General features: G+C 45.1%; 1 protein-coding gene across 1 annotated transcript; it reads left to right on the top strand.

The window, feature by feature from the left end:
• The first annotated feature begins 6729 nt into the window (after positions 1-6729).
• LOC309383733 (zinc-binding protein A33-like) lies at positions 6730-17342 on the top strand. Its single transcript, XM_081936568.1, has 6 exons — positions 6730-7303; positions 8524-8619; positions 10256-10489; positions 11527-11549; positions 11979-12322; positions 15723-17342. The coding sequence occupies exons 1-6, from the start codon at positions 6878-6880 to the stop codon at positions 16244-16246; spliced, it is 1647 nt and encodes a 548-aa protein (XP_081792694.1). The 5' UTR covers positions 6730-6877; the 3' UTR covers positions 16247-17342.
• The last annotated feature ends 7947 nt before the right edge of the window (positions 17343-25289 follow it).

The following is a 25289-nucleotide window of genomic DNA, read 5'->3' as shown; positions in this document are numbered from 1 at the left end:
AAGCAGGAGACCCAATAACATTTCAGACAAGTGAGACATTTGGGGTTCAGCTGACTGCCACAACTGAAACCCAAATGTCTGTTGCTCAGCAAGACTTAAGTGAATTTTGCTCCATTTTACAATCTTTTCTTGCCCCGATTGTTAAATGAATCACTGCAGTTGTTAACTTAGTCGCACGGTTGTTAAGTGAATCCGGATTCCCCTTTTGACTTTGTCAAAATGTCACAAAAGGTGATCACATGATCTCAGGACAGCACCACTATCATCAATATGAACTAGTCGCTAAGCATCTTGATTTTTTATCATGTGACCATGGGGAAGTTATAATGGTCATAAGCGTGAAAAATGATAATGTCACTTTTTTAAAATGTTGTAACTCTGGTCACTAAACAAACTGTTGTAAGTTGAGGACTACCTGTACTTGAAAGGATGGGAATTCTGCAAACCAATCACATTTAACACAAAGGGCTTGGCTGTTACATTTTGTAACATGCTGAAGAGTTAACTCAATCAATCAGAATAGAGCGGGAAGGGACCTTGGAGGTCTTCTAGTCCAGCCCCCAGCTCAAGCAGGAGACCGTATACCAGTGACCAAGCACCCACAACTTCTGGAGGCCAGCTGTTCCACTGGTTAATTGTCCTCACTGTTAGGAGGTTTTCTCCTTAATTCCAGGTTACTTCTCTTCTTGATTAGTTTCCGTCCATTGTTTCTTGTCCTGCTCTCCGGTGTTTTGGAAAATAAATTGACCCCCTCCACTTTGTGGCAGCCTCTCAAATACTGGAATACTGCTGCCATGTCCCCTCTAGTCCTTTTTTTCCTCTAGATTAGCCATACCCCAAATCCTGCAACCATTCTTCATAGTCCCCAGGCCTTTAATCATTTTAGTTGCTCTTCTTTGCACCCCCCCCCCCCCAAAGTCTCAACATCTACTTTTTTTTGACACGGCTACATTGTCAAATCCTTTTGTTCTGAGCCTTCACATCTGTCAGTTACCTTGTTGGCAACAACTTTTTGCCGGGGCTGTTTCCTCCTTCCCCATCAGTTGCCACAATCCTTTGATCCACCCATTCATGTCCCTGTGTTGGCATCATTGTTGGTCTTTCTGTCCATCTCTTTTGCCAACTCCCTCCCTCCCTCCCTCCCTCCCTCCCCTCCCATCCTGGATGCAGTAGTGTTAATGCAGTGGTGTAAAAAAAATGCTGATGCAGCTTTGCTAGCATGCTGATGGTTTGCAGAGGTGGAAAAATGCTGCATTATCATTGCTACACACAACCCAGCTGCAATTCTGAGTTCCTGAACTCTTCCCCTCCCCTTGAAGTGGAGTGCCAAGAACAAGGAAGAGCAGGGCAGGAGAAAAGACTACAATGGAGATTTTTAGCCTGGAGGAAAAGTGTGAGTGAGCCATTCAAACTAGAGGAGAGCATTTCAACCCAAGGGTAAGAAAGTGACTTAACTATTTACTTCAGCTGATTCTTTGCCTCTGAAGCCAGGAGGTGGGGAAGGGGAAGAATATTTGAGATTTCCTGGGAAAGTATGACGGCATGTCTGGTCTAGTGAAGAGAAGGACCAGGGAAGTCAGGATAGCATTGTTCCAATATTTGAGGGGCTGCCACAGAGAGGAAGGGGTCAAGCTATTTTCCAAGGCAGCTGAAGGCCAGACAAGGAATAACGGATGGAAACTAACCAAGGAGGGATTCAACCTGGCAACAAGGAGAAATTTTTCTGACAGTGAGAACAATTAACCAATGGAACAGTTTTGCCTTCGGAAGTTGTGGGAGCTTCATCAATGGAGACTTTCAAGAAGAGATTGAACTGCCATCTGTCAGAAATGGTGTAGGGTCTCTTGCTCGGGCATGAGGTTGGACTAGATGACCTACAAGGTCCCTTCCAACTCTGTTAATCTGAAGTTCTAAACATATCTAATAGGAAGTGAATCTATTGAATTCAGTCAACTTTGCTTGCTCCTGAGTCAACTTGACTCAAACAGCTTTGCTCTTCCCTTGCAAAATAGACTCAAGTTGAAAGAACTTAATATAAAGTTGGGATAGAAATATACTTTAAAGTGGTCCGTGTGAATTATATATACTATTTTCACTAAATTTATTGCATTAAGCGAGTTCCTGTAAGAAATTATTTATTGCTGTGGTGATTTTTGGAATGAGTTCTGATCTCTTGTTAATCTTGTTCCTGATGGGTTTTCAGTTCCAAAACAAATCAAATTTCAATTAAAATCCTCCTTGGATATCTCTGTTATTAGCAAGCGACATTGGGGTTTAGTAGAAGGTGGGCTAAATTCTCTGCAGTGGCTCAAAATCCTGGTTTGAATCTCTCTCAAATCCCAATCTGATGAGATATAAATCTCTCTTCTCCACCAACCTCCATGGCTGAAGAGTGATTCTCCTGTCCAGATTTAAGACTTCTTAATAGAAAGTATGCAAAGGACTACCTAGGCTCTGAAGATGCTGGATTAAATGCTTAATCTTGCTGAACGTTGGTTCCATGCTAGCAATTTATTTATTACTAGTAGCTGAATACCCGTGCTTTGTGATGATACCATGGGTGAAATCCAGCAGGTTCTGACAGGTTCTGGAGAACCGGTAGCGGAAATTTTGAGTAGTTTGGAGAACCGGCAAATGCTGGCCCCAGAGTGTGGTGGGAATGGAGATTTTGCAGTATCCTTCCCCTGCCATGCCTACAAGCCACACCACACCTACCAAGCCACGCCCACAGAACCGGTAGTAAAAAGTTTTGAATTTCACCACTGGACAAAACTATGTAATTGGGCTATGCAGGATAAATTCGATTCACAATCCGTTGGCTCAGTGGTGGTTGGTGATTGAAACACATAAGAGAATATTGCTCCCACTGCCTTGAGTCCAGAAGTAATTCCATAGGTGGAAGGCGTAGACATTTTGGTGAGGTACTGAAGTTTAGTACTGTAAGGAGTCCCAGATCTCTCCTGAGTGAAGAAGTGGAATATCTGCCAGTTTGAACTGAGGTAACGGAATGTGAGGCAACTGGCAGTTGAAACAGAGTTCTTTTCAGGTGGGGAGGGGGAGTAGAATGTCTTAACTCCTTAGCATCAGAGCGTGTTAATATAAGGCAACTGACAATTGGAACAGAGTTCTTTTCAGGTGGGGATGGGGAGTGGAACTTCTTAGTATCAGAGGGTGTTAATTACTGTATAAGAAATACTAATGATCTGATGGTCACTTCAACAAATCCTTTCTTAATGAACACCTAGAAGCCAAGAGGAACATACATGCCAAATTTCAAGTTTGTAGACCTTATGGTTCTGGAGATTTTCTTCTAAAGCAAGTTTTCTGAAGGATTAGACCTGGATGATTCAGAGGAACTCAACATTCCAGGAAACAAAAGTAATAAAAGTCCTGCCTTGAATTTCTAAAAGGAGAATTCGGGATTATGCTCCACCTCAATCTCCAACCAGGATCTGCTAGATATCTATTTGATTAATTTCAGTCCCCTTCCTTGTCTTCAGGAGCAAAAAGTTGCTTCTATGGAGATTTCCTTTTATTTTATTCTTTATTTTGTGAGGTAGGCCAGATTGGAAGAGAACTACCAGCTGGCCACCTAATGACCCATACAATAGTCCTTGACTTATGACCACAGTCAGGGGTGGAATTGAAAATTTTTAGCAACCGGTTCTCTGCCCAGTTGCTGAGTGGGCGTGGCCACGGGGGCATGGCCTACCTGGCTCCTGTACCATGGCAGGGGCTTTCTTTGAGCCTCCAGGAGGGCAAAAATAGCTTTTCCCGGGCTCCGGAGGCCTCCGGAGGTTGGAAACAGGCCTGTTTCCGGGCTTCCAGAACTTCCGGGAGGCCCATTATTCACCCTCCCAAAGCCTCCCTGTGGGCCCTGCACTTACCTGGCAAGATGAACAGGCCACATGGAAACTCCTGGGTGGGGCGGGCGGGGCCAGCCAACATTTCCAACTACCGATTTGGCAAACCAGATGCAAAATTAGCATCCGGTTCGGTTGAACAGGTCCGAACTGGCTGAATCCCACCCCTGACCACAGTGGTTTCCCCTCTGCCCTGCAGCAGGCTGTGAGAATCACTTCAAGGAAGAGGAGGAAGCGACGCAGCCCAGGCAACGGTGAGATAAGAAATTTCTGTGTCCAAAATAGGAATGCAATTTGAGAAAATGTCTCAGGGTTTATCCTTCCTGGCTCATTTTAGGATAAAGGCAGGCTCTGTTTCTGTAACCCTGAAAGAAAAGTAGTTTTAGGATTTGTGACTTTGGTGTCCAAGGCTGATCTATCTGGGATGGCAGATGCCCCTTTGCCTCAGTCTTCCAGTACTCGAGGGGCTCTCATAGACAAGAGAAGTTTGATTTATTCTCCAGAGCAGGACAAAAAGTAAGGGATGGAAACTTATCAAGGAGAAATCCTAACTAGAATTAAGGAGAAATTTCCTGAAAGTAAAAACAATTAATCAATGAAATGTTTGCCTCCAGAATAGAATAGAATAGAATTGGAAGGGAACTTGGAGGTCTTCTAGTCCAACCCCCTGCTTAGGCAGGAAACCCTACACCACTTCAGACAATGATTGTCCAATCTCTTCTTAAAAACTTCCAGTGTTGGAGCATTCACAACTTCTGGAGGCGAGTTGTTCCACTGATTAATTGTTCTAACTGTCAGGAAATTTCTCCTTAGTTGCTTCTCTCCTTGATTAATTTTCACCCATTGCTTCTTGTTCTGCCCTCAGGTGCTTTGGAGAATAGTTCGAGTCCCTCTTCTTTGTGGCAGCCCTTAAAATATTGGAAGACTGCTATCATGTCTCCCCTAGTCCTTCTTTTCATTAAACTAGACATGCCCAATTCCTGCAACTGTTACAATACAATACAATAGTAGAGTTGGAAGAGACCTTGGAGGTCTTCTAGTCCAACCCCCTGCCTTGGCAGGAAACCCTATACCGTTTCAGACAAATAGCTATCCAACATCTTCTTAAAGACTTCCAGTGTTGGGGCATTCACAACTTCTGGAGGCAAGCTGTTCCACTGATTAATTGTTCTAACTGTCAGGAAGTTTCTCCTCAGTTCTAAGTTGCTTCTCTCCTTGATTAGTTTCCACCCATTGCTTCTTGTTCTACCCTCAGGTGCCTTGGAGAATAGTTTGACTCCCTCTTCTTTGTGGCAACCCCTGAGATATTGGAAGACTGCTATCATGCCTCTGTTCTTCATATGTTTTAGTCTCCAGTCCCCTAATCATATTTGTTGCTCTTCTCTGCACTCTTTCTAGAGTCTCCACATCTTTTTTTATATTGTAGTGACCAAAACTGGATGCAGTATCCCAAGTGTGGCCTTAGCAAGGCACTATAAAGTGGTATTAACACTTCACGTGATCTTGATTCTATCCTTCTGTTTATGCGGCCTAGAAATGTGTTGGCTTTTTTGGCAGCTGCTGCACACTGCTGGCTCATATTTAAATGATTGTCCTCTAGGACTCCAAGATTCCTCTTACAGTTACTACTATTGAGCAAGGTATGACATATACTGTACCTGTGCATTTTGTTTTTCTTGCCTAAATGTGGAACCCTACTTTTTCATTATTGAATTTCATTTTGTTAGATTGCACCCAATGTTCAAATCTGTCAAGATTCTTCTGTATCTTGAGCCTATCTTCTGGAGTGTTGGCTATTCCTGCTAGCTTGGTGTCATCTGCAAATTTGATGAGTTCCCCATCTATCCCCTTGTCCAAATGATTGATGAAGATGTTGAAGAGTACTGGCCTTAAAACAGAGCCCTTGGGTACTCCACTACATACTTTCCTCCATGTAGATGCAGTTACATTGAGGACTATATGTTGATCAGCCAGTTATGAATCCATCTGGTGGTGATGCTGTTTAACGCACATTTTTCTATCTTATCAAGTAGTAGGTTATGGTTTACTCAATCAAATGCCTTACTGAAGTTCAAGTAAATTATATTGTCAGCATACCTCTGGTCCACTAATTTTGTCACTTTGTCAAATAATGCAATAAGTTTAGTCTGGCATGATCTGTTTTTGACAAACTCATGTTGGCTTTTGGTTATTACTTTGTTTGCTTCTAGGTGTTCGCTGATTCATTGCTTGATTGTCTTTTTCAGAATCTACCCTGATATTGAGGTCAGTCTGATAGGTCTGTGGTTTCCTGGATGTATTTTTTTTCCTTTTTTGAAGATGGGAACCAAATCAGCTCTTTTCCAGTCCTCTGGCAGTTCCCCGGTGCTCCAGGATCTTTGAAAGATATAGTTCAGTGGTTCTGAGATTTCGTCTGCCAGTTCCTTCAGCACCCTGGGGTGTAATCCATCTGAAGCTTTTTTTGATTATTTTTTTACTTTTATCGCAAGCCTTTGTTCATTGTGAGCTTTAGCTTTACTCACTTCATCTTTGCAGGCTCGGGCTATTTGCTGATATTCTGCCTTAGTTGTGTGCCCCTCTTTTCACTTTTTATACTTATCCTTTTTGTCTTTCAATTTGTCAGAGAGTTCTTTATGCAATCATGCTGGTTTCTTTTGAGACCTGTTATTTTTCTTCTTCATTGATATTGTGCTAGACTAGGCTTTTATAATCTCACTTTTCAAAATTTCCCAAGCTTCTTGAGTTGTTTCCCCCTAGTTTGACTTTGTTCTACTGCTTGTGCTTGCATAATATTGAAGTTATGGGTGCTCCATCACTAGAGGTTTTAAAGAAGAAATTGGACAGCCAATGTCTGGAATGGTGTAGGGTCTTCTGCTTGGGCAGAGGGTTGGACTGGAAGACCTCCACAGTCCCTTCCAATCTTATTACTCTATTTTCTATGTTCATTCAAAAGGCAGAAATAGAAGCAGTTCTAACTTGGGAAAACTCTTCAGGCTCTCTTTGAATCGACCAACATGGCTTCAGTACGAGAAGTGTCCAGTTTCACTGAAGACCTGCTGTGCCCCATTTGCCTCTCCCTCTTTCGGGAGCCCCACATGCTGGAGTGCGGCCACAGCTTCTGCGCTCCCTGCCTGGAGCCCTGCATCCCCAAAGGGCAAAGACGTGGGCTCTGCCCTGAGTGCCGACGCCCCTTTGCTTTGCGCCGCATGACAATCAACCGAGCCCTCTGCAGCTTGGCTGAGAAGGCCCGGCTTCTGAAGCTGGATGAAGGGACACAGCTGAGCAGCACTGGAGGCTGGTACTTCTGTGAGGAACACGAGGAGCCCCTCAAGCTCTTCTGCAGCCAAGATGAGGAGCCTGTTTGTGTCATCTGCCGGGACTTGCCTCAGCACCGGGGACACGACTTCCTGCCCATTAAAAATGCGGTTCAGACCTATCAGGTGAGAACTGGAGCTGGGGGGAGAAAGAAGGTGGGCTTTGGTTGAACAAGACACTAATCTGTCTGTCTGTCTGTCTGTCTGTCTGTCTGTCTGTCTGTCTGTCTCATTCTATCATCTATCATCTACCCACCTGCCTGCCTGCCTGCCTGCTTGCCAGTCTGCCAGCCTGCATGCATGAATGCATGTCTGTCTGTCTGTCTGTCTATCTATATTGTCTGTTTGTCTTGTATGTCTCTCTCTCTCTCCCTCTCCATCTGTCCATCCATCCATCCATCCATCCATCCATCCATATCTTCCTTCCTTCCTTTCTTCTCTCCCCCTCCCTCTCCATCCATCCCTATCTATTTATCATCTATCTATCTATCATCTGTCTGTCTGTCTGTCTGTCTGTCTGTCTATCTATCATCTATCTATCTATCTATCTATCTATCTATCTATCTATCTATCTATCTATCTGTCATCTATCTATCGATCGATCTTTGAAATTTATTTGCAGCTTATCTCACCGTCGGGATATTCTAGGTGGCTTATTTTGCAAGCCAAGATAAAGTAGAAGTAGAATTCACAATAGAAACACTGAAATGTAGATTTTGAAGCCTCCCAAATATTTACCAGGGAACATAAGTAGACTTCTACTCTGAAAGGCATGAAGAAACATGAATACTGAATCAGTATCTCACATATATTAGGAATTCATTTCCCCACTTTCTGCACTATTTGCTCTATTGACCACTAGATGGTAGCAAAGGGTAAAAGGTGTTTTTTTAATCCATTGTTATATCCCTTCCAGTCTCCATTCACCTGGATTTGTGTAGCTGCTGTTGATGAAGGGAGTTGAGGAAATAGTTTTGGTGGAAATTGGTTTGGGAGTGGTAAAAAGTATAAAAAGAAAACCTGCACAAAACCGTACACTTAAAAAAGCTGAAAGCTATACACAAAAAGCAAAAGACTAAACCAGGTCTATCAGTAAAAAGAAATACTGGGGAACATCAAAAATTAATATATTGGTAACTAAATCCATCACAGTACAAAACACTCTTAACTATCCTAATAAATTAAATGCTAATTAAGGCTGGTTTGGGGTCTGATGGATTTGAAGTGCTCTTGAACAGAACCTGGCAACACAAATGTCATAGCACAATTCTGTATAAAATTGTCCTGTGATCAGTCAAATGCTGGTGTTCATCTTAAGTGAGATCTGAACTTTCTCTTCCTTGTAGGACCAGCTGAAGGCATCTCTGGAGCCTCTTGAGGAAGGTCTCAAGCGGTTGAAAAGGAGCCAATGCCACCAGCGGGAGAACATTATCGAATTAAAGGTACAGCTGGGAATTGGGGATGGTTGGGACTTTCTGTTTAATGCTAAACCGAGTGTATCTTCTCTCTCTTCATCCCAGCAACTATTGCTGTTGATGCTAGTATTTGTGGCTCATTAGTTTAATATCAGGTGTTTCATAGTCAGCATTTAATCCAGGCTCCTGCAATTCAGTCTAAGGAAAAGAAAAGCTACCTGCTTGTTGCATTCGCATCAGATCAATCAATCAATCAATCAATCAATCAATATGCTGTAATGTGGCATTCAAGTCGCCAAAATGGTCAACCATGCATTTTTCAGGAAATTCCATTCTGTTCCCTTTTCCCCTGGGATTCACAATTTAGTTTTAAACATTTAGAAGCACTGTGGCGCTCTAAGCTACCACAAAAGACACTCTCACAATTAGAACTTTGTGTACCGATAGAAGGGAATATTTGTAGCTTAGGGTTGTATGGTGGGATTGGTGCTTTCGGAACTTGGTTGTTTTCTCGCAGATGTTTCACTACTCAACATTATCTGTTCTAGAAGGGAGTGGGGTTTCCACTCCATTCTAGCACTGATGATATTATCTAGTTTGGTAATGAAATGCCTAAAAAAGACCAAGCAATCTCAGAGATCAGCAAGGACTCCATAGAACTTTGTGTGTGTGTGTGTGTGTGTGTATTTAAATAAATGGAATTTTGTGTGGATGTATGTACATCTGTGTGTATATGTGTGCCGTCACTACATTATAATAAAAAAGGCAAAAAAAATAATTTGCTGGTGTTGCTTAGATAATCCCTATACTGGCATTGATTGATTGATTATGCGTTACCTGACACTGAAATGGGTGGCATATGTTTAACACATAAATAAAATAAATCATATGCTATCAAGTAGTTTTCAACTCCTAGCAAAACAGTTCCTCCATGGCGATTTATCCCTAAACTGGTTTTTCAGATCTTCCAATGGGGCCCCCATTGCCACTGACACTCTATCCATCATCTTTGCTTTTGTTCTTCCTCATCTTCTCTTTCTTTCTTTCCATCTTTCCTAGTATTAGAGTCTCCTTCAGAAGGCTTGGTCTTTCCATCACATGCCTGAAGAAGTAGGATGTTTTGAATCGTTAGTTGATTTGTTTCATGGTCCATTGTTGTTTTTTTCCCATGGCTATCCAAGGGATTCTCAGGAGTGTTCCCCAATGTCAGGGGAAAAAATTTACCCTGAACTAGTGAGGCTTTGATCGCGACTTTTCCAAACAGCGTTTTCTTTAAGAAGCGAAAATGAAGTCCAATAACAAGTTCTAATTAAAAACAAACTTTAATACAAAAATAATAAAATAAAGAAATAAACAAATCTATCTAATTGTTACATTTTGGCAGAAACAGTTTGTCTACCAGCTTCCTGGCAGACAGACAAAGATCAAAAGGGAAAGAAGTCTCTGGAATGTGTGATGTAATAAACATGTTAAGCATGCGCAATAAATCATTGTCAGATAAGGCTTATGACCTGCGCAGTAACTCTTTCAGTAACTATTCAGTTCAGTTCGACTAGCAAACATTTAACGCAGTGACACCCAAAACCAACCCCATTGTGACAGGTGACTGTTTCTGCTTGACCAAACCACAATCTTTTGCTGTGCCCCATCTATGTTTTTCCAGACCTGCTCCGAATCCTTGTCTGATCATGTCTCTGGAGAGTTTGTGAAGATGCACCAGCTGCTGAACGACAGAGAGACGGGTATAAAACAGGCCTTAGAAAACCAGAGAGAAAAAAACTTGGCGCAGATGGAAACCAAGTTAAAGGAACTGGACTGGAAGATGGCCTCACGGTCAGAAACTCTGTGCCGTGTGCAAGCCGGCCTTGAATGCAAAGACCACATAAGTTTCCTCAGGGTAAGGAGAACCGGAGGCTGTGGGGGTTTTATTGGGAAGGAGAAAATTGCTGGGTGCATAGATTGCACTTAAACATTTTCAGAAGAAGAATTTGGGGTTCCAACTTGAGCCGGATAAGAATAAATAAAAACGAGATACGGACAGTTGTGAGGGAAGAAGAAATATTTATTCCTAAAAGCAAAACAGTTTGCTTTTGAGGGCAGGATGCAGAGAAACGGGGTACAGTGGCCAACTTTTATAGTGGGAGCTTGTCTGGGATGTAGAAGTATTTACGTGGGGTGTGTGTGTGTGAGTATGTTTGTGAACATACAGTTCTGCTGGGGGAACTTATTTTAATTAACTGTATTTGTGTTTGCAGACCTTATCCTTTGATATGTGGATTAGGCCTGGGTAACTTATTTCAGGGTTTGAGGAAATTTTCTAACTTGGAGACACTGATTCTCAAACCAGTTGTGGATTCTGTTAATATTTTAAGTGACGATGGAAACCGTATAAAGAATAAAATATATATTTGATATAAAACTTATCACAACATGATTTGTTCAATGACTGACAAAATCTCTGTGTTTTTTTAAAACTTTGTAAGCCGCCCGGAATCACTGAGAGTCAGTTGGGTGGCCAAATCAATTTTCTTAAACAAATAAAATAAGGAGGACTGATTTCCTGTAACAAATGCTAGGCTCCATAGTGTTTGTTCATATAAAAGAGAGATTGATCAGTAGATGTGCTTTCATTGCCAAGGGTGTTCAGTGCATCTCAAGCACTCTGACTCTACAGTCCTCAATTTTTGTTTCTTCTATATTTGTTGTGATAGTATTTCACCAGGATTTTTTTTTCTGATAATAAACTAGGACATGATCTACTGGGAGCAGAATCTGTTGTGCACCATTAATATGCAGAATGATTTGACAGGAAAATGGGTGATAACCCACCGAAAGTATTATTTTGACTGTTATCTCACCTTTCTTTCCCTTCCTTCCTTCCTTCCTTCCTTCCTTCCTTCCTTCCTTCCTTCTTTCCCTCCCTCCCTCCCACAGGAGGCAAAAGAATTGCTAGAGAGGTAAGTAGTGTTTCTCTTTTCTTATACATCAAATTGCAGCCACAGTTAGGACCAACATTTCCTTTGATAAGCAAGGTGGTTGTTAAATGTCGCCCCCAATCTTTTTCTTGCCACCGTTGTTAAGGGAATCACTGCAGTTGTTAAGTGAATCCAGCGTCCCCATTGACTTTGCTTGCTCCAAGCCAGCTTGGAAGGTTGCAAATGGCTCCCACGTGACCCCCAACACAGCAACTATTCACAAAAATGGGGGTGTTTTTGCCCGCCCCAGCCCCCAGGAGCACTCTACAGGCCTCCCAAACTCTCTGCATGCCCTTGTTGTTGTTGGTTTTAATGCATAGAGGGCTGTAAAGCACTGCGAAGCGGTATATAAGACTATGTGCTATTGCTTATTCCAAAATGGCTGATCCTTGGGATGCTATTTGCCTACAGGCTCCGTAAGGAACAAGGAGCTCCGGACGAACCCGAATTAGATGCTGAACTGGTAGGAGAAGATGGGCTGGGGGCCAGCAGTGAAGACACAGGTGAGTGTGAGAATGAGATTGATGAAGAGGTTGATGAGGAGGAAGAGGAGGAAGAAGAAGAGGAGGAGGAGGAAGAAGAAGAAGAAGAAGAGGAAGAGGAAGAAGAGGAAGAACAAGAGACAGCGGAGGAAGAAGAAGAGGAGAAGGAAGAGGATGAAGACGGAGTGGTGGCTGTAGACTTGAACCTCGGCGAGTTTAAAGGACCTCTGCAATTCTACGCCTGGAAGGAGCTCCTGGGCGCGGTACATCCAAGTGAGTTGAGGTTTTTAAATCAATGTACAGGTTATCCTCAATGTACGACCACAGTTGAGCCCAAAATGTATGTTGCTAAATGAAAAAAATGTTAAGTGGGTTTTGCCCCATTTTGCTACTTCTCTTGCCACATTTGTTAACTGGATCACTGCAGTTGTTAAATTAGGAACACAGTTGTTAAGTGAATCTGGTTTCCCCGTTGAGGCATCTGAAGGTAGATCATGTAACCAAGGGGGTGCGACAATGGTTGTAAGTGTGAAAAATGATCATAAGTCATTTTTTTAGTGATTTGAAAACTTTGAATGGTCACTAAATGAACTGTTGTAAGTTGAGGACTAGCTGTACTGGTTATTGATTTATGACTTTTATACCCTATTTTTTCTCTGGAAGTTCAAGGCTGTGTACCCCACAGCAATAAGGATGATGATGATGATGATGATGATGATGTATACATGTTGTGACCCAGCAGGATCCTTTGCAGCTGCTGAGCGACTCAGATAGCGACGAACCCTGGGAGTCGGCTATGGAGGAGGTTGAGGACCCTGGGCAGGGTTCAGACGCAGAGCAGGGACCAAAGAGGCTGGTTGGCACCAGGAGGCGCCTGAGGCATGGAGCAGTGGGGAAGATCAAAGGGGGTTTGTCCCTGACGCAAGATTAAGAAGGGCGGAGAAATGAAGGCAACAGCTGCTCCGGAGACAAGCTCCTGAGAGATAATGAAGCTCAGGTGGTTGGGGCATAGCCCTTCCCAAGAGCGTATATAAGAGGGGATTTTGGGAGGGAGCTGTTTGCAGGACATAACCGTTCGTAACAGTATTGAGAAACTCTTGTCTGGTCTGTCTTGTAATCCGTTCTGTTTGATTTGGGTTGCTGCCAACTATTCTTGCATGTGAGTCTTGTTTGGGCCTTCAGCCAACGGAGTTGTAATCTTTGTGATTAAAGAGTGGCAAACAACCAAGCCTGTGTCGGCGTTCATTACCGGATGGAGGGGGGTCAGAACATATACATATAGACTGGGAGCAACCAGGCCTAATAGCAATGACTGTGAGAGGGATCCTGGAGTCTTAGTGGACAATAATAATAATAATAATAATAAGTTTGAATTTATTAGCCGCTCCCTTTCCAAGTAGGACTCGGGGCGGCGTACAATGGGGCATATAAAACACAGAAAATATATAAAAACACATAGGCATACATACAGAACATACATACAGATACACAAACACGGACTCGAACTCGGAGGAGGTAGACAATTTACATCATATAGACAGTTAAAAAACCCGCATTAAGATACCCCAATTATAAAAACCCCATATAGAATTAAAATTTAACGTTTAAAATACAATTTAAAACCAGTTAGGAGGAATAAGAATAATTACGATTGAGCCAGGCCAGATAATTGAAAGAGGTGGGTCTTCAGCTGTACACGGAAGGAGCGGAGATCGGAAGTAATCCTGATGTCACGGGGGAGGTCATTCCACAGGGCTGGGCCCACCACAGAGAAGGCTCTGCTCCTGGGTGTCGCCCCCCGGCACTGTTTGGCGGACGGCACCCGGAGAAGTCCCTCTCTGTGTGAGCGAATTGGTCGTAGGGATGTGTGGGGCAGGATGCGATCCTGCATATAACTAGGCCCTGTGCCATGGAGCGCTTTAAAGATCATAATCAAAACCTTGAAACGCACTCGGTAGACCACAGGAAGCCAGTGCAGCTCGCGCAGGAGAGGTGTTACAGGGGAGTATCTAGTCCTCCCCATAATCACCCGCGCGGCCGCGTTCTGGACCAACTGTAGTCTCCGAGTGCATCTCAAGGGAAGCCCCATGTAGAGAGCATTGCAGTAATCCAGGCGAGACGTCACTAGCGCATGGGTGACTGTGCGTAGGGCATCCCGGTCCAATAAGGGGCGCAATTGGCGCATCAGGCGAACCTGATGGAACGCCCCCCTTGCCACGGCTGTTACATGGTTATCCATGGTATGCTACCAGTGTGCAGCGGCAGCCAAAAAAGCCAATGCAATCCTAAATTGCATTAATAAGGGATACAATCAAGATCACATGAGCTACTGATACCATTCTATAAAGCCTTAGTAAGACCACACCTAAAATAGCGCGTCCAGTTTTGGTCACCACACTATAAAAAAGATGTTGAGACTCTAGAAAGAGTGCAGAGAAGAGCAACCAAGATGATTAGGGGATTGAAGGCTAAAACATAGGAAGAACGGTTACAGGAACTGGGCATGGCTAGTCTAGTGAAGGGAAGGCCCAGGGATGACATGATAGCAGTCTTCCAATATTTAAATGGCGGCCACAAAGAGGAGGGGGTCAATCTATTTACCAAAGCAGCTGAAGGCCAGACAAAAAATAATGAATGGAAACTGAACAAGGAGAGATTCTGTATATAGAAATAAGGAGGAATTTTCGGACAGCGAGAGCAATCAATCAATGGAACAGCTTTGCCTTCAGCAGTTGGAAGCTTTCAAGAAGATATTGGACTGCCAAAAGAGACTAGACAGTCACTTGACAGAAATAGTGTAGGTGTCAGGCCTGTAGTTATATTCTTTTTAGGATCTTTGGCCTGCCACACTTTCTTATAATTTTCTATGCTGTTTCAATAGTGTGGTAGTTGGGAGGGGGGAATAGAAAGGAGTAGGATTGTAGAATGGATTGTTGACATTCTTTTGTAGAAGCCAAGGTCATCTTTTGTCTCCGCACCTCGACACCTGACCGGAACCAGAGGGGTGTAGATGCCAGTGTGGAAGATGATGATTGGAACATGTGATGGATTTGTGGGTGTGGGGATAGATCATGAACTTTCAACTGGGTGGATTTCCAGGATGTACATCAGAGTTGGAATTTTTCCATAGAGGTGCTAACATGCCTGTAGAATAAATTGGACCTTTAAGGATGTTTTGCCTTGGACAATGATTTATTTCTGCATGGTATTTAGAACCCTAACATTAGGATCTTCTTGAGGGGGTTGGACTAGTTGACCTATAAGGTCCCTTCCAACTCTGTTAATCTGCAATCTGTAATGACGATATACATCTTCCAATCTTGCACTGCTTCTCTGAGTTCTTCTATGCTCTGACTGGTGTCAGCTTTGACGGTGTTGACCCACCGTGATCTTTGATGGCCTGGTTTCCATTTACCACTAACTCTTCCAAATGTAATTGCTTAACTGCTCTAATTACCCTATTATATATAATTACACCGTCATGTAGTTTGGGCTAAAAGAGAGAAAGGAAGCTTCAGACATGTTGAGGATGGCAGTAGGTTTATTAACAACTGGCTAATATTATCTTCATACGTGTCTAAATTTTTTCTGGACCAGTTTATACTCCTGCAATAACTTTGCTGCACAAATCCGCTCTTGTTCATTCTGAATTCTTTCCATCTTCCCTCTCCAGTCCCTGCAAGTGTCACTTTGGACTGCAACTCAGCTCATCCCAGCTTGGTCCTCGTGGAAGAAGCCACCGGAGTCAAGTTCAGTCCTGGCCGACGGTTTTGGCGGCGAAAGCTAGAGCGCTTCACCTCCACCCCATGTGTGGTGGGACGGAAGGGCATTACCACTGGGCGCTTCTACTGGGAGATCCAAGTTGGAGACAGCCCCGGTTGGATAGTGGGGACGGCCAAAAAGTCTGTGAAGCGTAAGAAGCAGCTGAACTTTCTGCCCAAGGAAGGGGTGTGGGCTATTGAGCTGAAGGCAGGAGAGTACCAAGCTCTGAATGAGCCCCGTACGCCCCTCTCGGTCTGCGGGAGGATGGAAAAAGTTGGGGTCTACCTTGACTTTGAAGGAGGGCAGCTCTCTTTTTACAACAGCAGCAGCATGTCCCACCTCTACACCTTCCAAGTGTGCTTCCACGAAGAGCTGCTCCCCTTTCTCAGCACTCAAAGCGGCTACCCGCTCTCGGTGTGGGACCTGGAGCTTTGAGAGCTTAGCTCAGGGTGTAGCATTGCAAAGAACAGCCTGGTGAAAGTTGAAAACATTGAGGTGCGTTAGGGTGGCTGTTTTAAGAGAAAGCCCATTCTATTCCCTCTTTGCAAGCAATCACTTGAAGATTTGAAACTGGTTTGACCCAGTGGTGGGTTTCAATTAAATTTACAACCAGTTTGCTTGTGCGTGCGCTCTTATGCAATGCTTCTGCGCATGCACAGAAGTGTCCAGGCGAATGGGGAGAGCCTCCCGCCACAGCTTCTACCAGTTTGCCTGATCCGGGGCGAACCAGCAGAACCCCCCCCCCTCTGGTCGGACCTGATTATTGTGGAGCATGAAGGCTGTTCTAGGCCAGTGGTGTCAAACTCAAGGCCCAGGAGCCAGATCCAGCTTGCAGGGTGCTTAGATTTGGTCCCTGAAGCCGCCCTGGAAACAGCAAAGGACTGCAGTGTTTCTGCCAGTGAAAATGGAGCTCAAGAGGGCTGCGCGCAGTGGCCCTTTTCGCTGATAAGAGGGCTGCAGGAGGCCCGTGCAGGGCCCCCGAGCTCCGTTTTCACTGACAGATTATCTAGCAAAACAAACTACTAGCAAAAGTGGATTCCTCCAGCCCCGCCCGGGCCACCACAGGTGCCCCTGACACAAGTGATGTTGAGTTGGCCATACCTATGATGGGCACGTCCATCCAGCCCCCTGAGGTCAAACACCACCCTGATGTGGCCCTCAATGAAATCGAGTTTGACACCCTTGCTCTAGGCGCAGAGAGTTCTGTAAGTGTAGCTTTCAACTTCACCTTCTATTTCCCATGTGTTTAATTTCCTCAACCCATTGACTGTAGTGACGGTAGAGGTTGCCTCTGTCCACCTGTGGTGCAAGATTTTTACCTGCTTTCAATGTATCCCACTGCAAGCAAAAACAATGAAGGCAAGCCATACTTCCTGCCCTTTCGTTGGGCAGGCCTTAGTAGAGATGCTCAAATATTCAAATACTGGGTTGTGTTTGTATCTGCAACAAGTGATGGTTTTCCTCATTGCCCTATAATGCTACAGGGCAGTGCTGATGAACCTTTTCGGCGTCGAGTGCTGAAATGAAAGCGTGTGCGGGAGGGGAGTGCGCGGGGGGGGGGGAAGCGCCAGAAACCGAAAAAGCAGCTCTCCGGTGCGCATGCATGGGAGCACTGAAAACTGGAAGAGCAGTTCCCCAGCATGCATGCGCGTGCCGGGAAGTTGAGCTTCCTGTTTCCAGCACACCTGCGCATACAAAGACCAGCTAGCTGGTGCGCATGTGTGCGACAGAACCTAGAAGAGCAATGGGCGACAGCTGGCGTGCCCAGAGAGATGGCTCTGCATGTCACTTGCGGCACCACATGCCATAGGTTTGCCATCACGGCTATAGGGCATTGCACATCAAAACAGCTAGATACAAGGACATTTGTTTTCCCCCTATGCCATCAATTTGCAAGACAACGAATTCCCACAACAATGTCTTATGCCCTGGGATGTTAAACCAGTAGGCCTGTGTTACTACTAGCCTTCTCTTCTTTTTTATTATCTATTTCTTTAGCATCTTATGACTATAACCTTGTTGATCGTATCTCATGATTTATGTTGATTGCCTTTATTTAGGTATCCTGTTATGATTTATGTGGGTTGCTTATTTTGTATGCTATGGCTATCACTGAGTGTTGTATCTTATGATTTATGATGATTGTATTTTAGAATTCTGGTCATGATTTATCACTTGTTGCTTGTATATATAATGAGAGCTTATGCAGCGGAGACAAATCCCTTGTGTGCCCAATAAAGTGCCCACACTTGGCCAATAAAGAAATTCTATTCTATTCTATTCTATTCTATTCTATTCTATTCTATTCTATTCTATTCTATTCTTAATGAGCTGTGGTGGCGCAGTGGTTAGAGTGCAGTACTACACAACAACAACAACAACAACCCTGAAGAGGAATGAAAAGGAAACAAAGCCACATAATTTGAAAGGAACATCATTCTTCCTTGACAAAAAGCTCTCTCTCTCTCTCTCTCTGTGTTTCCCCTGAATCTTGTGCCCTATCCTCTAATTGTGTTCAACAAACCCTCAACTGCCATCGGTCAAAGATACTTTCATCTGGATTCTTACCTAACCAAAAGATCCTGGCTACCTCCTCCTCATGGATTCTAAGATGGTTTGGCCCTCACTTCAGAGGTGCGTTACTGCCAGTTTGGCCCAGTTCGGCCTGCCGCAGAACTGGCAGCGACCCAGGCCTGCCACGCCCTCAAACTGGTTCCCTCGCCGCCGCTGGGCTGCACCATTTTGGATTTTAGTGACTGCACATGCACAGTATGCTGTAAATTGTTCTGCACATGTGTGCAGAACAATTTACATTGAACAGCATATGTGTGCGTATGCATGCGCAGCGCACGTTGTGAGCCGGTAGTAAAACTGGCAGCAACTCACCCCTGCCTCAGTTACCACATAGACCTAATCTGGAGTGGCACCGATAGCCCTGCATCAAACCCCCCCCCCCCCAAAGCAACAAACATCAAACAAGCAGTCACTATCCAGCCTCGAAACCAGTTTGGTTTAGAACTCTTTATTAATTAACAACCTCTGAAACAAACAAATCAAAAACCAGAATTTGAGCAGGACAAGAGATATTTACAAGCCATAGATCAAGAGCAAATGAGCGCCGGGTCACATTGGCGCCCCCTCTTTGGTGAACGGGAAAGAGAGGCGGAGTTACGGTCACAGGCGGGCAGTTGTATCCAAGGGAGGGATGACATGCTGGATCAGTTGGTTAGCGGCCTGCTCTTCTTCAGAGGTCCCCATGCGACTGCGGGCTTTGATCAGCCAGTCCCACAGCATTCCCAGCCCCACCAGGAACATGATGCCAGGGATCAGCAAGAAGATCCGATAAAGGAATAACGGCCCTAGTATTGGGAAAAGGAGGAGAAATCTCCTCAGAACATAATTTGTGACAAGCCAGGTCTCTGAGTACATAGCAAGATGCAAAATCTCTCTCTCTATATATATAAATGACTGTGTGTGTGTGTGTGTGTGTGTGTGTGTGTGTGTGTGTGTGTGTTCCAGCATAACTCTGGAACGCCTTGAGCAGGTTCAACCAAACTTGGTACACAGATGACTTACCCTCTGGAAACAAATACTGGGAGGGTAAGCCACCCCTAACACCCCTCGAGGTGTATGTCCTATTAAGAGCCTGTTGTGCCTTAAAACGGCTTCCATCATACTGCCTTAAAATGGCTTCTACTGTACAGTGTTGTGGAGTTGCCATGGTAACAGCTTCATAGTGTTCCACAAGAGGGCTCCCCCTGGTAAGGGGCAAAATCCAACATTACAAATTGCAGCAATGTCCATGGAAGGAGGGTGGGGATAAATAAATACCAGTTACAGGTTATCAGTTAGTTATACAATACAATAGCAGAGTTGGAAGGGACTTTGGAGGTCTTCTAGTCCAACCCGCTGCCTAGGCAGGAAACCCTATACCGTTTCAGACAAATGGCTATCCAACATCTTCTTAAAGACTTCCAGTGTTGGGGCATTCACAACTACTGGAGGCAAACTGTTCCACTGATTAATTGTTCTAACTGTCAGGAAATTTCTCCTCAGTTTTAAGTTGCTTCTCTCCTTGATTAGTTTCCACCCATTGCTTCTTCTTCTACCCTCAGGTGCCTTGGAAAATAGTTTGACTCCCTCTTCTTTGTGAAAACCCCTGAGATACTGGAACACTGCTATCATGTCTCCCCTAGTCCTTCTTTCCATTAAACTAGACATACCCAGTTCCTGCAACCGTTCTTCATATGTTTTAGTTGTTCTATAAAACTGAATGATCTCCCTCTCCCCCTATGGAATAATCTCTCTGAGGGGGAGTTAAGTGTCTTTTACTGGGCACATTTAGGGATAAAGGTGCTTAGGGGCCATGCTGTAGGTGCCATATCTCCCTGCACAACAGATGTATCGGTTATGTGTTCCTTGAAAAGGAATCCTGCACACCAGGAAGCAAGGCGTGGGATCTAAGATTTAGAGAAGTACAGAGTAACAGAGTAGGAAGGCACCTTGGAGGTCTTGTAGTCCAATCCCTTTCTGAAGCGGGAGACCCTACACCAGGGGTGTCAAACTTGATATAATTGTGGGCTGCATCAGGGTTGTGTTTGACTTTGGGTGTGTGTGTGTGGCATGGCGTGGCCAGATCTATGACATTCATGTCGGGGGCGCCTGTGGTGGCCCAAGTGCTCTGCCAATGAAAACAGGCTTCCCAGCTCCAGTTTTTGCTGGCAGAGGCACTGCAGGCCAGTCCTTCACTGTTTCCAGGGCAGCCCCGCGGGCCAGATCTCAGCACTCCGTGGGCCGGATCCAGCCCCCAGGCCTTGAGTGTGACACCCCTGCCCTATACCATTGCGGGCTATTTGCAGTGCCCCATGGTCATGTGACCGTGATTTATAAAAAAAATTGATGGAAAGAAGCATTTACTTCCAACCAAAAAAACATCCTATAGGGAACAACGTGTTTGCGTAATTGGCTGCCACAACAAAAGTTGTAAAATTGGGACCAGTCATGAGATGGCCTGCTTTATGACCATCGTGACTTATGTCTGTAATTACTAGCCTCAATTACAGTAGTAACTCAAAGAGTAGCAGTGTTGCTGAAACATCACGGTAAGTGGTCAGAATAAAAGAATAGCAGTGTTTCCTTGTGATGGTATTACAACAAGTGACATTGTAATAGGATAAGCCTCTCAGTCTTCAAGCACAAAACTAAAGCCCAGCTGCCTTTTGAAAAAGCACCTTTGGGACAACCATGACTTGGACGACTGAGAATCTCCATAGACATTTAGCAAAGACTTCATTCACGTGTAAAGTAGCTGCTGCCAAAGGATCCCCTCCACCCAAGCATGACCACAAATGACACAGAAGAAAGACAGATAACATCGTTGTCAATCAAACAATCTCATTTCCTCATCTTTTGTACTCTTGATCTTGCCCCCAAGGGAGTAACTTACAATCTCAACACCTACGGTACCTCAAACCACACCAGAAATATATATATATATATAGCGTGTTTCCCTGGAAATACGACAGGTTCTTATTTTTCTTTTGCCCCACAAAATATGGCCTTGGGCTTATTATCAGGGAGGGCTTATTGTTTTGGGGTTGCTGGGTGGCTGCTTCCTTGCGAGCGGACTCCCGAAGAGCTGGGCACAGCCTCAGGGGCAAAGCAGCCATGAGGTAACCACGCTCACGAGCAGCAGCCCGGCAAATCCCTTCTCCAGACGGGAGAAGAGCGGGCAGAGCGCCATTCACTGGCCTAGGGGGTATCACTAAGGTGCCAAGCCACGTGGCGCTCTGCCCGCCCCCCCAGCTCCTGCGGCTTGGCACATTCGGGATACCCCCGAGGTCAGTGCATGGAGCTCTGCCCGGCTGGAGAGGGGGGTTGCACAAGCACCTGTTCCGCCCCCAGCCTCACCAAGCCCTTGCACAACTCTACCAGGACACTGCTGCTGGCCGCCGCCAGCTGCCGCCGCCACGCTCCGAGCATAACTTCAAAACTTCAAAACTCGGCTGCCGAGTCTTCCAGCACCGGCCACTCTAGGAGTGCTCTCTATGGTGGGCCGGCTGCTGGAAGACTCTCTGTCCGGAAGACTCTCTGTCTGGCAGCCGGCCCACCATAGAGAGCACTCCTTGAGCGGCCGATGCTGGAAGACTGTGCCAAGCCGGAGGAGCTGGGGGGTGGGCAGAGTGCCATGTGGCTTGGCACCTTAGTGATACCCCCTAGGTCAGTGAATGGCGCTCTGCCTGGCTGGAGAAGGGATTTGCTGGGCGGCTGCTCATGAGCGTGTTTACCTCATGGCTGCTTCGCCCCTGAGGCTGTGCCCGGCTCTTCGGGAGTCCGCTCGCAAGGGAGCAGCTGCCCAGCAATCCCAAAACAATAAGCCCTCCCTGATAATAAGCCCAAGGCCATATTTTGTGGGGCAAAAGAAAAATAAGAACCTGTCATATTTCTGGGGAAACACGCTATATATATATGTATATTCTGGTGTGGTTTGAGGTACTGTAGGTGTTGAGATTGTAAGTTACTCCCTTGGGGGCAAGATCAAGAGTACAAAAGATGAGGAAATGAGATTGTTTGGTTGACAACGATGGTATCTGTCTTTCTTCTGTGTCATTTGTGGTCATGTTTGGGTGGAGGGGATCCTTTGGCAGCAGCTACTTTACACGTGAATGAAGTCTTTGCTAAAGGTCTATGGAGATTCTCAGTCATCCAAGTCATGGTTGTCCCAAAGGTGCTTTTTCAAAAGGCAGCTGGACTTTAGTTTTGTGCTTGAAGACTGAGAAGCTTCAAGAGTCAGAACTGAAGAAGCTTTTTGAATGAGAAGCAAAACATCTTCGAGGACAAAGAAAGTACAGTTGTCTTTTTGAAAAACCACCTTTAGGAAGTCTTTGGTAATATCTTTTGGTGCATCTCTAGATAGATACAGATTAACAAAGTTGGAAGGGACCTTGTAGGTCATCTAATCCAACCCCCCACCATCCAAATGGACCCTAAATCAGGGGTGTCAAACTCGATTTCATTTAGGCCCACATCAGGGTTGTGTTTGACCTTGGGGGGTGTATGATCATGGTGGACAAGCTTGAGGTCAGTCATTTCAGGCGAGAACCTGTGGTGGCCCAAACACTCTGCCAGCACTACCAAGGTCCATTTATGGCTGGGGCAGCCTCCTGCAACCCTCTGCCAGTGAAAACAGGGTTCCGTTTTCACTGGCAGAGGGTTGCAGGAGGCCGTCCCAGCCAAAAACAGAGCTCGCAAGGACCACATGCTTTCGCTGGCAGAGGCACCATGGGCCAATCCTTTGCTGTTTCCAGGGCGGCCCCGTGGGCCAGATCTAAGCACTCCGTGGGCCGGATCCAGCCTGCGGACCTTCAGTTTGACATCCCTGCCCTACTTCATTTCTAACAGATGGCGGTCCAGTCTCTAGGTTTAAATCTGTATGTAGGTTTTTTTAAAAAATGCGCTTTGGTTAGAATCCCAGGTTTCTAAACATTCTCTTCTATTTTTTTTCAATCTGGCTAAATTGAGATTTAAAGCATTAAGTTAAACTTAAATCTAAAATTTCAATCGTTTCCCAACCCAACCCTGTTGGAATATGCTCTGCCCCAAGATTGTTGGTGGGAAATGAAATGGCTGAGCTGGTATTAGGTCTCTTGGCTATTCATTGGGCTCCTAGTTCCCCCCTATATGTCCTATGCAGTGGTGTCCACAGGCTTTGTATTGTGTTTTTGTATAGAGCAGAGCTCAGCAACCAACAGCTCTGGAGCTGCAGAGTGGCTCTTTCATTCCTCTGCTGAGGCTCCCTGTTGCCAGTTGGCACCACAATTTTGAGAGGAGCTTCCAGTTTGGGGGAGGGGGGGGTGTAGCAGGGCACGCCAGGAGGAGACTCTATGGCAGTGATGGCGAACCTTTTCGGCACCAAGTGCCCAAACTGGAACGTGCATACATGTGTGCATGCCGGAGGACCAGAAACTGAAGACCAGCTGGCCAGCGCATGCATGCCTGTTTTTTGGCTGTTTTCAGGCCGTTTTTGGGTCATTTTTGAGGTTGAAAAAGGACCAAAAAACCAGCCCGAAAACGCCCCCCAAAATGGTCGGAAAACGGCCTGTTTTTTGGCTGTTTTTCAGACTCTATGAAGACCAGCTGGGCAGGTGTGCATATGTGTGCCGGAAACCAGAAGAGCAACTGGTGACAGTGTGCGTGTCCACAGAGAGGGCTCTGTTTGCCACCTCTGGCACGCGTGCCATAGGTTCGCCATCATGGCTCTATGGCAAGGGTTAGGTTTTCCGGTCAGCTCCACAATTGATAGGGCTTTCGGTTAGGACAGGTAGAGGAAAAAGGATGCTGTGCTAGGAGGAGACTCTATGGTGGGGGAACAGGACTTCCAGTCAGTAGAGGAAAAAGGATGCTGTGCTAGGAGGAGACTCTATGGTGGGGAAACTTGACTTCTGGTCGGCTCCAGAATTGAAGGGAGGTCCCCTTACAGTTAGGACCTTTGTGACTCTGAGTGTTTAAGGTTGCCGACCCCTGGTATAGAGCTTCAATGTTGTCTTCTATTGGTACTGCTGTGGGTTTGGACAGAAAGTTTTGCCTGGAATAACCTGTTGGTGGACTCTGACATACCTTTGATGTAAAGGACACCCTTCTTTTGGGACGTTGTTTGTGTTGTATTCAGTTGGGCAGCTTTTTTCTTGAAGTTGCACGGCCATTTGTGTTGCAAATAGTTTCTGTTTTTCAAACTGTGTTGCAGTGTGCTGTAGCTTGACTGAATGGAGTCCTATGCTTTATGTGTCCTACGGGGGCTGAGGAATTTGTTTGCAAGAGTTGCTTTTTTATACTTGAACTAGCTGATAACCTGGCATTGCCTGGGTATTTATTTTATCCCAATCCTGTATTAGACAGGAAAAGTGTCAAATCAAAATCAAATTAATTGTATTTGCAGGCATTTAGAATAATCAAAGCCTTGTTGAAAATGTCCAGACTAAACGTAATTTCTAATGTTGGATTTTCTGCCAAAAAACGTTTTGCGTGCACTGAACCGGCAGTAATACCAAGAGCAACCCTCCCCTGTCTGGAACGCCTGAAGCAATTTCAACCAAACTTGGTACACAGATGACTTACTGTCTGGAAAAAATACTGTGGGGGTAAGACACCCCTAACACCCCTCAGGGGGTGTGTTCTGTTAAGATACAGCCTGTTGTGCCTTAAAATGGCTTCTACTGTACTGCCATAAAATGGCTTCTACTGTGCAGTGCAGTGGAGTTGCCATGGTAATGGCTTCACAGTACTCCACAAGGGGGCTCCCTCTGGTAAGGGGGAAAATCCAACATTAGAAATTATGACATTTTCTCCCTATAAATAAATACCCAGGCAACGCCGGGTTATCGGATAGTTATCTATAAAAAAACCCCCATCAACACTTTTTCTATCCATTGCCATCTTCCTTTCCCCAGGAGACTCTTACCCACATACGTCATCAAGACCC

The sequence above is a fragment of the Natrix helvetica genome (genome assembly GCF_964273705.1).
Source record: "Natrix helvetica genome assembly, chromosome: 1".
In the NCBI taxonomy this organism is placed as follows: Eukaryota; Metazoa; Chordata; class Lepidosauria; order Squamata; family Natricidae; genus Natrix; species Natrix helvetica.
The sequence above is the reverse complement of the archived record's forward strand: the minus strand, read 5'-3'. Positions and strand labels throughout refer to the sequence as shown.